The 12341-nt window shown below is 44.8% G+C and overlaps 1 protein-coding gene across 1 annotated transcript; it reads left to right on the top strand.

The window, feature by feature from the left end:
- The first annotated feature begins 2101 nt into the window (after nt 1–2101).
- Nucleotides 2102–7537, top strand: LOC117328340 (extensin-like). The gene is made up of 4 exons (XM_033885866.1): nt 2102–2192; nt 3842–5095; nt 5292–6229; nt 6587–7537. Exons 1-4 carry the CDS (start codon nt 2102–2104, stop codon nt 7535–7537), a joined length of 3234 nt encoding a protein of 1077 aa, XP_033741757.1.
- The last annotated feature ends 4804 nt before the right edge of the window (nt 7538–12341 follow it).

Raw genomic sequence — 12341 nt, 5'->3', positions numbered from 1 at the left:
AATCCAGCTACCTGGAGGCCGAGGTTGGTGGACGGTTTGAGGGCGGGGGTCCTTCCCTCCGGTGTCCTGTGTCGATAGGGCGTCCGCGCTAAGTCTGGTATCAATATGGCCACATCGGGGGAGCCCAGTGTGACCAGGTTGTCTAAGGAGGGACGAATCGGCCCAGGGTGGAAACACAGCAGGCAGAAGTCCCCGTGTCAGACAGTAGTGGGATCGCGCCCTTGAATAGGTGCCGGTTGGTAGCCCGCCCGATATAATCGGACCCAATCTTTTTATTTTATTTTTTTTTAATTTATATTATTTAAAAAATATTCACATTTATTTCATTGGTCATTCTTTTCTTCAGATTATTTTCATTAGTTGTTCTAGTTCACTTTTAAGTAAATCACCAATAATAATACATATTCATGTCCAAGTCTTTGCTGTTACAACTTACGTTCCGATGTTCTTTTATCACCAACAACATATCGATGCGAGAAATACAAGTAACTAGTTATATATACCTTGAAGTAAAAGGTACCCGGATTATTTACGTATTATTTTCAACAGATAGTTCTGTTTCTCTCGTACACATATGCGCATGTCTTACCGGCGAAAACGAAACGGGAAGCTACTATATATCGATACGCAGTTTTATATGTCGTTATTTCCCCTTGAATATAAGGTTTTTTTTAATAAAACATGTGAAGAACTACTTAAATGATTGAAAATTAAGAAAAAAATCACTTTCGTAACGTCTGTCTATTAAAAACAATTCTGCACTTTTTACGTTGGCATGGACATTCCGGATGGAGATGATGGGTGTTGAAAAGAGTAAACATCACAGAACTCGTGTTGAATTGAGAGATCTGCAGATAGTTGATGGTAAAGGTGGAATTTATTCATTTTGATTGCCACAATTTAAGTTTTAACTGTGAATTTGGTCAAAATACCATTATTTGACGAGTTATGGTCTAAGTTGTGTAAAAACAAAACTTAGTGAAAATGTTAAAAAAAAATACGACAGCCCTAGTACGGCACGTGTTCAGCTGATGTTAGTTGTTGTTTCTAGTTACATGAATAAATCTACTGCATTATTCCGTTACTGGTTTTATATTGTATTATTATCTAAACATACTATTTGGGCCACTTCTGATATTGTAAGTGGGCACATTCCCAACATTCAGATATTAATATACTATAGACATCCAAACTACATTTGTATATTAATCTTACAAGGTTTAGTATCTATATCACAGACATACAGAAGTTAGGGGAGGTTTTACTTTATATATGTGGTTTCGAATGTGAAATGTACTTAGTGGACACAGAGCCATATCTGTTGTGTGGGACTACATAATTTAAATCAATGTTTATTTTCCCCCGAAATATGGAATAAACTGTAAATAACTTGTTTATAAATATATACACTATCAATATGGTTATCGTCGTATTGTCCACACACTTCCCCACAGTTTGGTGTATGATGTGACATAAATCATGCAAAAATAGCGTACGATTTGTCATATACGGCCTTAAACAATATTCCATTTAGCGGATTATTTAAGAATGACTTAAAATAAATAACTTGCAAGCAATCCAACTGGTTAAACCCAAATCTAGATTTTCGTGAGAATAAAATATACTTCTAACAGATGTGTGTATGTGTGAGTAGGAAAATGGCGCGTCAATATGATAGATAACTTTTCGTAGGAATAACTGTCCCGGGGCTTGGGCAAGATATGTGCATCACGTGATACACGTAGGTCAAAGGTTACATATATTTGCTTCGAATACGTGGCAAGTACAGGTGCAAAATAAATAGGAGAATATCTAATTCAAATTATTTCAATTTTGTTTACATTCGTGAATTATAGGAAATAAAAACAACACAGAAAGTTAACAAGAAATAAAATTTCTCGTGGTTTCTATATCTTTTATTCCACATGAGTAACGTAAGTTCAAATACCCAATATGTTCATATATCTCTCGGCCGGGAGTTGTGGCGTGCTCCTGTAATCCAGCTACCTGGAGGCCGAGGTTGGTGGACGGTTTGAGGGCGGGGGTCCTTCCCTCCGGTGTCCTGTGTCGATAGGGCGTCCGCGCTAAGTCTGGTATCAATATGGCCACATCGGGGGAGCCCAGTGTGACCAGGTTGTCTAAGGAGGGACGAATCGGCCCAGGGTGGAAACACAGCAGGCAGAAGTCCCCGTGTCAGACAGTAGTGGGATCGCGCCCTTGAATAGGTGCCGGTTGGTAGCCCGCCCGATATAATTGGACCCAATCTTTTTATTTATTTTTTTTTTTCAAATTTGTTTTATCAATCATAAAATGTTCATGTTCATGTTTTTATTTATTGGTGTTTTAATTTCATTCATTTATCAAATGTATTCATATTTCTTTCATTTATCATTATTATTATATCATTATTTCCGTTATATCTCTGTTCATCTTTTTTTTCTACTATATAAGATCATTTTCAAATCCATGTTTTTATACTTACCATATGGATACTCTTTCGTCATAAACCACATAATGATACGAGAAATTTAAGTAATATATTACATCATTCACAGTTCGTACTCATACACTGATGTAATCGTGAACAGAGAACTGTACAGGTACAGGGAAAATATTCTGATAAGTTTACTTTTCATTTGACTTTAATAATTACATAAAAATGAACGTGTTCTGATCCAAATGCAGAAGTGCGTGTATAAACTATACCAGTTTCTAAATACAACGACTAAGTTCTAATTTCTTTTAATTAACGTTAGTTGACTTTCAACTCATCCAATAAAAACGAACTGATTAAGAATTTCTCTCTCCTAGACATGTTGTAAGGATATCAAACTTTTGAAGACTTACATCCCGTTATGCTTGTACATGTACTCATTTTTACAGCTGGGCTTATTGGATCAGTCAGGCTAAAACGTCTTGTCTTTTAGCAAATATCGGCGAATGTGTTTTAATAAGATAAAAATCAGTTTACGCACAGACTATTATATTCTTTTTTCTGTTTGTCGCCTTTAATGACTTAAGGACAGAAGTTTATCCTTAGAGATAAAGAAGTGGATCTTTAAAAGTATTATAATGTTTAATTGGTCAATTGAAATAAATTTTGAAGTCAGTATTTTTGTTTTCTCCCTTGTTTTATTGGAGTGTAACAGATTGTGTATTTTGCGGTCTACATTACTCATTGTCAGTCCAGTCTGAGTAAACATGGAACTCACGTGCGTGCATACGTAATGGTGACCGCCTACTTCCTCGTGGCAGGCTAGTACCGCGAGTATGTACCCGACCAGATCATTACAATGAAACATAACTTACATTGTACCGTGACAGTTGAGGTCAACGATCGAACCACTTCCATATGAATATAACTTTTAGATTTATGTTAAATAAAAACAATAAATTCAAAAATGATGTCATAAGTCGAGTTTTTTTATTTATTTTTTTGTTTTATTTTTAAATATGCATTGGAAATTTATTATAATATAGAAGACTGCAGTAAAAAAAAACTTTGCTAATCATACTTGTTATACATGTACATTGTGACAAATAATCCATCGACTAGGCTATTTGGTGAAGTGCCAGATAGTATTGCGCCACCATATAAAAATCAGTTCTTCCACGAAACTTGCTCCCAACTGGGTATCGAGATACTAATAATTCATGATATACAGGTAGGGCGACTTCTCAGAAACTGTGTTTGGTTGGCACGTGACCGTAAAACCGAACGCCGTACCAGTGTTGTGAGTAGATCTAGTACTCAATGCACTGAAATCCTCTAGTACACATCAGAGTACTTACTACTAAGTCGTCAGGGGTTCAAAATATGGAACGTGTTTAACCGACTGAGGCAATCACCCCTCCACCTCTCTACCCCCCCCCCCCTCCCACCGTCTACCGCCCCACCGTCTACCACCAACCGTCTACCACCCCACCGTCTACCGCCCCACCGTCTTCCACCCAACCGTCTACCGCCCACCGTCTACCGCCAAACCATCTACCGCCCCACCGTCTACCACCCCACCGTCTACCACACTACCGTCTACCACCCAACCGTCTACCGCCCCACCGTCTACCGCCCCCTACCACCCAACCGTCTACCGCCCCGCCGTCTACCGCCCCTACCACCAACCGTCTACCGCCCCACCGTCTACCACCAGCCGTCTAACGCCCCACCGTCTACCACTCCACCGTCTACCGCCCCCTACCACCCAACCGTCTACAGCCCCGCCGTCTACCGCCCCCTACCACCAACCGTCTAACGCCCCACCATCTACCACACTACCGTCTACCACCCCACCGTCTACCGCTCAACCGTCTACCTCCCCACCGTCTACCGCTCACCGTCTACCACCCAACCTTCTACCACCCCACCGTCTACCACCCCACTGTCTACCACCCAACCGTCTACCACCCCACCGTCTACCGCCCACCGTCTACCACCCAACCTTCTACCCACCCCACCGTCTACCGCCTCACCGTCTACCATCAACCGTCTACCACCCACCGTCTACCGCCCCACCGTCTTCCACCCAACCGTCTACCGACCATCGTCTACCGCCAAATACCACAACACCGTCTACCGCCTCACCGTCTACCACCCCACCGTCTACCACAACACCGTCTACCACCCCACCGTCTACCACCCAACCTTCTACCGCCCAACCGTCTACCACCAACCATCTACCACCAACCGTCTACCTCCCCACCGTCTACCACCCAACCGTCTACCACCAACCGTCTACCACCCAACTGTCTACCACCTTACCGTCTACCGCCCCACCGTCTACCACAACACCGTCTACCACCCCACCGTCTACCACCCTACCGTCTACCACCCAACCGTCTACCACCCACCGTCTACCGCCCCACCGTCTTCCACCCAACCGTCTACCGCCCATCGTCTACCGCCAAATACCACAACACCGTCTACCGCCTCACCGTCTACCACCCCACCGTCTACCACAACACCGTCTACCACTCAACCTTCTACCACCCCACCGTCTACCACAACACCGTTTACCACCCCACCGTCTACCACCAACCATCTACCACCAACCGTCTACCTCCCCACCGTCTACCACCCAACCGTCTACCACCAACCGTCTACCACCCACCGTCTACCGCCCCACCGTCTACCACCAAACCGTCTACCGCCCCGCCGTCTACGGCCCCCTACCACCAACCGTCTACCGCCTAACCGTCTACCACCAACCGTCTACCACCCAACCGTAGTACTAAGAGTACTAACTACTAAGTCGTCTGGGGTTCAAAATATCGAACGTGTTTAACCGACTGAGGCAATCACCCCTCCACCTCTCTACCCCCACCCCCTCCCACCGTCTACCGCCCCACCGTCTACCACCCAACCGTCTACCGCCCACCGTCTACCGCCAAACCATCTACCGCCCCACCGTCTACCACAACACCGTCTACCACACTACCCCCTACCACCAACCGTCTACCGCCCCACCGTCAACCGCCCCCTACCACCCAACCGTCTACCGCCCCGTCGTCTACCGCCCCCTACCACCAACCGTCTACCGCCCCACCGTCTACCACCAGCCATCTAACGCCCCACCGTCTACCACTCCATCGTCTACCGCCCCCTACCACCCAACCGTCTACAGCCCCGCCGTCTACCGCCCCCCCCCCTACCACCACCGTCTACCGCCCACCGTCTACCACCCACCGTCTAACGCCCCACCTCTACCACACTCCACCGTCTACCACCCCACCGTCCTACCCCCCGCTACCCCAACCGTCTACCACCCCACCGCCCTCACCCCTCTACTCGCCCCACCGCTACCACCAACCATCTAACACCGTCACCTCCCCACTGTCTACCACCCCCACCCCACCGCTACCGCACACCGCTACCCCCACCGTCTACCACCCCACCGTCTCCACCCCCCTACCCCCACGTCTACACCACCCACCCCCACCGTCTACCGAACCACCGCCCCACCGTCTACCACCACTGTCTACCACCCCCCACCGTCTACCACCCACCGTCTACCCCAACCGCTACCCCACACCGTCTACCCCCCTACCCCACCACTTCTACGCCCCCCCCGTTCTACACCCCCCACCACCGTCTACCACCCAACCGTCTACCACCCAACCACCGTTCTACCACCCCACCGTCTACCGCCCCCTACCACCCAACCGTCTACAGCCCCGCCGTCTACCGCCCCCTACCACCAACCGTCTACCGCCCCTACGTCTACCACCAGCCGTCTAACGCCCCACCATCTACCACACTACCGTCTACCACCCCACCGTCTACCGCTCAACCGTCTACCACCCCACCGTCTACCGCCCACCGTCTACCACCAACAATCTACCACCAACCGTCTACCTCCCCACCGTCTACCACCCAACCGTCTACCACCAACCGTCTACCACCCACCGTCTACCGCCCCACCGTCTACCACCAAACCGTCTACCGCCCCGCCGTCTACCGCCCCCTACCACCAACCGTCTACCGCCCAACCGTCTACCACCAACCGTCTACCACCCAACCGTAGTACTAAGAGTACTAACTACTAAGTCGTCTGGGGTTCAAAATATCGAACGTGTTTAACCGACTGAGGCAATCACCCCTCCACCTCTCTACCCCCCCCCCCCTCCCACCGTCTACCGCCCCACCGTCTACCACCCAACCGTCTACCGCCCACCGTCTACCGCCAAACCATCTACCGCCCCACCGTCTACCACAACACCGTCTACCGCCCCACCGTCTACCACCCCACCGTCTACCACTCCCACCGTCTACAACACTACCCCCTACCACCAACCGTCTACCGCCCCACCGTCAACCGCCCCCTACCACCCAACCGTCTACCGCCCCGCCGTCTACCGCCCCCTACCACCAACCGTCTACCGCCCCACCGTCTACCACCAGCCATCTAACGCCCCACCGTCTACCACTCCATCGTCTACCGCCCCCTACCACCCAACCGTCTACAGCCCCGCCGTCTACCGCCCCCTACCACCAACCGTCTACCGCCCCACCGTCTACCACCAGCCGTCTAACGCCCCACCATCTACCACACTACCGTCTACCACCCCACCGTCTACCGCTCAACCGTCTACCACCCCACCGTCTATCGCCCCCTACCACCCAACAGTCTACCACCCCACAGTCTACCACCCCACTGTCTACCGCCTCACCGTCTACCACCCCACCGTCTACCACCCCACTGTCTACCACCCCACCGTCTACCACCCCACTGTCTACCACCCCACCGTCTACCGCCTCACCGTCTACCACCCCACCGTCTACCACCCAACCTTCTACCGCCCAACCGTCTACCACCAACCATCTACCACCAACCGTCTACCTCCCCACCGTCTACCACCCAACCGTCTACCATCAACCGTATACCACCCAACCGTCTACCACCAACCGTCTACCACCCACCGTCTACCACCCCGCCGTCTACCGCCCCCTACCAACAACCGTCTACCGCCCAACCGTCTACCACCAACCGTCTACCACCCAACCGTCTACCGCCCAACCGTCTACCACCCAACCGTCTAACACCCAACTGTCTACCACTCCGCCATCTCCCCGATCTCATCACCATGCGAATAAGAAGAAAGTACGTCTCCAACATCTAAATTAAAAGGATTTCAAATCAGTTCACACACATTTAATTCGTTGAAAAATCTATTATGATAGAAAATAGTTTCGTTCCGCACGAGTAAGATTGTAAACAAATTGAATACACACATGGATAAAGGCTTGTCGTGATAAACGATATTGCAAGAATTTCATTTTCAGTTTCATTTCAATATTATCAGGCGAACTACATCATGCATATTGCGCTTGAAGTACCATGATATTCTGAAATTAGAGAAGCTACGACTGACTACGCATACAGATGCATACAATTGTATATACACAGTATGATTTATTTCCTTATTTTTAAATTATCTAGTCTGCCCTCTTGGTAACATGTATTTAACTCCGAGCTTACATCTATACACTATCGGTTTAATATCACCGACACGACTTTGTGTTTTCCATTTGATATATACTGTCGCTGTTATTCATTTTACTCTCACCCACTGAATGTTTACGTCGTGCTTGCACCGAGTGACCTCACTGCTGGGACACTTTATTTTTGCAGCTGTTTGTGATACAGATCAGTGAGTTCCGTTTTGTTGTTCTAGTATTGCTCGATTACTCCAGTTAAAATATTGCTTATATTGACAGATGATTCTGTAAACAAACCTACGGGTAGATATAGTAAGTGGCTATTTCCTGTTTAATATTGAGAGATTAGCTCATTTAAGACCATTGTAATATTCCATCCACTCTCAAAGTGTATTGACCGTCAAGAACGACTGACTAATATGTTTACAATTTATATAAAACTTTGGGGACAGTGCCAGTACTTGGCATGGTATGTCAGTATATTTACTTGACACCTGTAAGTAAGACTATACCACATGTATGAATGCTCCACGGCTGATGGAACTCGAGTGTATTGTTATTGGAAAAGTGCACTTAATGACACCGTCTCATCATCCAGATGGTAATGAACCACCAGAAGGCCTGATTTTCAAAGCATGCTCAACTTACCAACAAATTATTGCATAATATTAAACATTAAAAATGAAGATATTTAAGGCCTAAAATTGAATATTTATGAACCCTAAGTAATGGATAAATTCTATCACAAAATACGATCACAAATCTTCTGATTTCCATTCCCAAACTTGCATTTTTAATAATGTCTTCGTCAAGCCATGAAGCTAGCTATGCTTGGAGCAGCCGGGTCCGCGCTGACAGGGGAATTCCCGAATGGGGATTTCCAGAAAACACCCCAAGCGTTGTTTACAACTATTAGTCACTATAACTACGGCTGGCTCCAGTAGTATAGCATTATCACACCATATCGATAAACAAAGTACACGCTTTACTAGATCAATAATTTGTCAGTACAGTTATTTTGTATGATCCGTTCTTTAACATATTCTATTTGTTACAAATATTAAAATTCTATTTTGTTATTGGAGCAAATAAAACATCGCAAGGTTTTTTTTATTTTTTTTTTTAAAGAAATTTTCTTCTTAGATATTGTGATAAAAGTCAATGTCATACTGACTATCGGTAAGGTTTCAAGATATTGGCGAATGCAGCGGTAAGGGTAAAATATCTAATGACATACTGTCTTGAGAAAGGGAAATGGTTTTTGAACATGTCATTGTTATTTAATAATAGTTAAGGTCAGGCACGGACAACTATTTATGTTTGAAAAGTATTGTTGTCGACATTTGGTGCTGTAGATTTCTCGTTGATGCACCCTTCTGACCCTACAAGGAGGTCATTATGGGAATATATTTCATACTATCTTTATCAGTTTCACGATGGAGGCTCCCAGAGTGTATCGCGTCCGTGACTCCAGAAGTGTTTTTTAGATGAAATCTGACGTAAAATTTTTTGGAGAAGTTGAAATTTTCTCGTTTTCCTTCTATTTGATACTGATTTCCATACATACTGTATGATGTCATATCTGGTGTTATAGGAAGCGGGAATATCTAGCTATATTTTAGTATGATGTAGGGTAGCGATAATAAATCAGTAAAGCGTATATAATAAGCTACTTTGGTTTTGGACAGGATATACCCGGTAGTTTCATACGGATTTAATATTTCGCTCGACATGGCTCGAGAAATATGAGACAGGTAATACGAGACATAATAACAACCCAAAACCTAAAACAAAAGAATTTCTGCAGAGTCTATATTAAACGAAAATTAGTTAAACTCAAATAACCAACATTACCTTTTATCCGGCAAAACATTTATTAAAAGAAGACATGTACTTTTTGCAGTAATGTCGTTGATGTGTGGCGGAGTTATCGTTCTTACTTCGCACCCGACTCAATATAACCTGCGCGTGAGTTTGTATTACCCACAAAGTGTACTAGTGTGATAACCAACCAAATGCTTTACATTTTCTTTTTTCAGCATGGCAATTATCTATAGTTTATTTCTAACTAACGACAGAAACGTGTTAAATATGTTTCTGCTAACGATTACTTACAAATTGTCATCAGTTACCTAAGTCTATATAAAATGATGCGTACTACACACATATTAGGTACATGTAATATATTGTAAAATTGCATTTTTTGGTTCATGTTGAAATTACTCAATCATGCTATGGGTGTGCCGGACATCAGCCACAGAAGCCCTGTTAATATTGACGTCACGACATTGTGATAGTATGCCCTTAGCCTGCACCCAAGGTTAGCCGCAATTCGTACGCTCGAATGCACTATCAGTTTATCTCCTTTCATGCTTCAGTGGCTACAACTGCTGCTGTGGTACACATTTGTTTACAAACAAGGTTACACATCTCACGTGACTTTAGAAAAATGTCATCAGGTGTGATCACTGCAGGAAGTGAGCTCATTTATACGTATGTCAATATCCGTGTTACGTTCAATATGTTAAAATATTCCAGATATCATGTAAACCAATCACATCACGTGCCAATATCTCCGGATTGAATTTACATCAGTTAATTGTATTATTTCACGTACAGTCACTGCGCAATGAGCCTCGCTCAGTAATACTGATAGTATACCCATGTCAAGCAATTTCGCAAAAAAAAAAACAAAAAACAAAAAAAAACAAACAAACAAATAAAAAAAAAAAAAAAAAAAAATGTTTACTATGGAAGAAATTATAGTAATCAATTATCTAAACCCTACGCACTGTTAAAGCGCATGTAGAACTTTAACAGGAAATATGTTTCGGGTCTGTATCGATATTTCACCATATAAAACAAATTTTCATATTTTCCATTTCCCTCGGCTTATTTCAAGGGATTCGAAACGAACTAGCCGAAATAAAAGAAAAAAATAACAACGTTAAAACTCATAAAATATAATAGTCTACCGTAAGTTATAAAAAGTGATTAGTTGGCCTTCCCACGACCCCTTCATGGACGTTTGATATCCGGGATATATGAACACACATGACCTGTCTTTGTCGCAGACTGACTGACCCTAAATCATATTGATTAAACATGTCAAAATTGTACCCGACTGGTGCATGGTGTCATAAAATGTAACAATGTTTACATTGATTATTGCTATTATATAACAAAAATCCGGTAAACAGTTATACAATTACATTATATTTTAATGACTAATTGATTTACTCCATAGCCATTAGCTGCAATCGGCTGACGTCATTTTTAAAGAAAGTGTAAGGGTTGCTTCGGTTACCGTACGTAAATTTTCACTTTTTATATTATGAGCCATCTTGGTTATTTTTCTAGCACAAACGTTTAACTAACTGGAAATCGAAGTCAAAATGTAAGAAATAGACCGGTCAGTATGAGTCCCTGACGTATACCACAGTGTGAGTCCCAGACGTATACCACAGTGTGAGTCCCTGACGTATACCACAGTGTGAGTCCCTGTTATATACCACAGTGTGAGTCCCAGACGTATACCACAGTGTGAGTCCCTGTTATATACCACAGTGTGAGTCCCTGACGTACACCACAGTATGAGTCCCTGACGTATACCACAGTATGAGTCCCAGACGTATACCACAGTGTGAGTCCCTGTTATATACCACAGTATGAGTCCCTGACGTATACCACAGTATGAGTCCCTGACGTATACCACAGTGTGAGTCCCTGTTATATACCACAGTATGAGTCCCTGACGTATACCACAGTATGAGTCCCTGACGTATACCACAGTATGAGTCCCAGACGTATACCACAGTGTGAGTCCCTGACGTATACCACAGTGTGAGTCCCTGACGTATACCACAGTGTGAGTCCCTGTTATATACCACAGTGTGAGTCCCTGACGTATACCACAGTATGAGTCCCTGTTATATACCACAGTGTGAGTCCCTGTTATATACCACAGTATGAGTCCCTGACGTATACCACAGTATGAGTCCCTGACGTATACCACAGTATGAGTCCCTGTCGTATACCACAGTGTGAGTCCCTGTTATATACCACAGTATGAGTCCCTGACGTATACCACAGTATGAGTCCCTGACGTATACCACAGTGTGAGTCACTGTCGTATACCACAGTGTGAGTCACTGACGTATACCACAGTGTGAGTCACTGTCGTATACCACAGTGTGAGTCCCTGACGTATACCACAGTGTGAGTCCCTGACGTATACCACAGTGTGAGTCCCTGACGTATACCACAGTGTGAGTCACTGTCGTATACCACAGTGTGAGTCCCTGACGTATACCACAGTGTGAGTCTCTGTTATATACCACAGTGTGAGTCACTGTCGTATACCACAGTGTGATTCCCTGACGTATACCACAGTGTGAGTCCCTGA

This window comes from Pecten maximus, chromosome 5, assembly GCF_902652985.1.
Source record: "Pecten maximus chromosome 5, xPecMax1.1, whole genome shotgun sequence".
Lineage (NCBI taxonomy): Eukaryota > Metazoa > Mollusca > Bivalvia > Pectinida > Pectinidae > Pecten > Pecten maximus.
The sequence above is the reverse complement of the archived record's forward strand: the minus strand, read 5'-3'. Positions and strand labels throughout refer to the sequence as shown.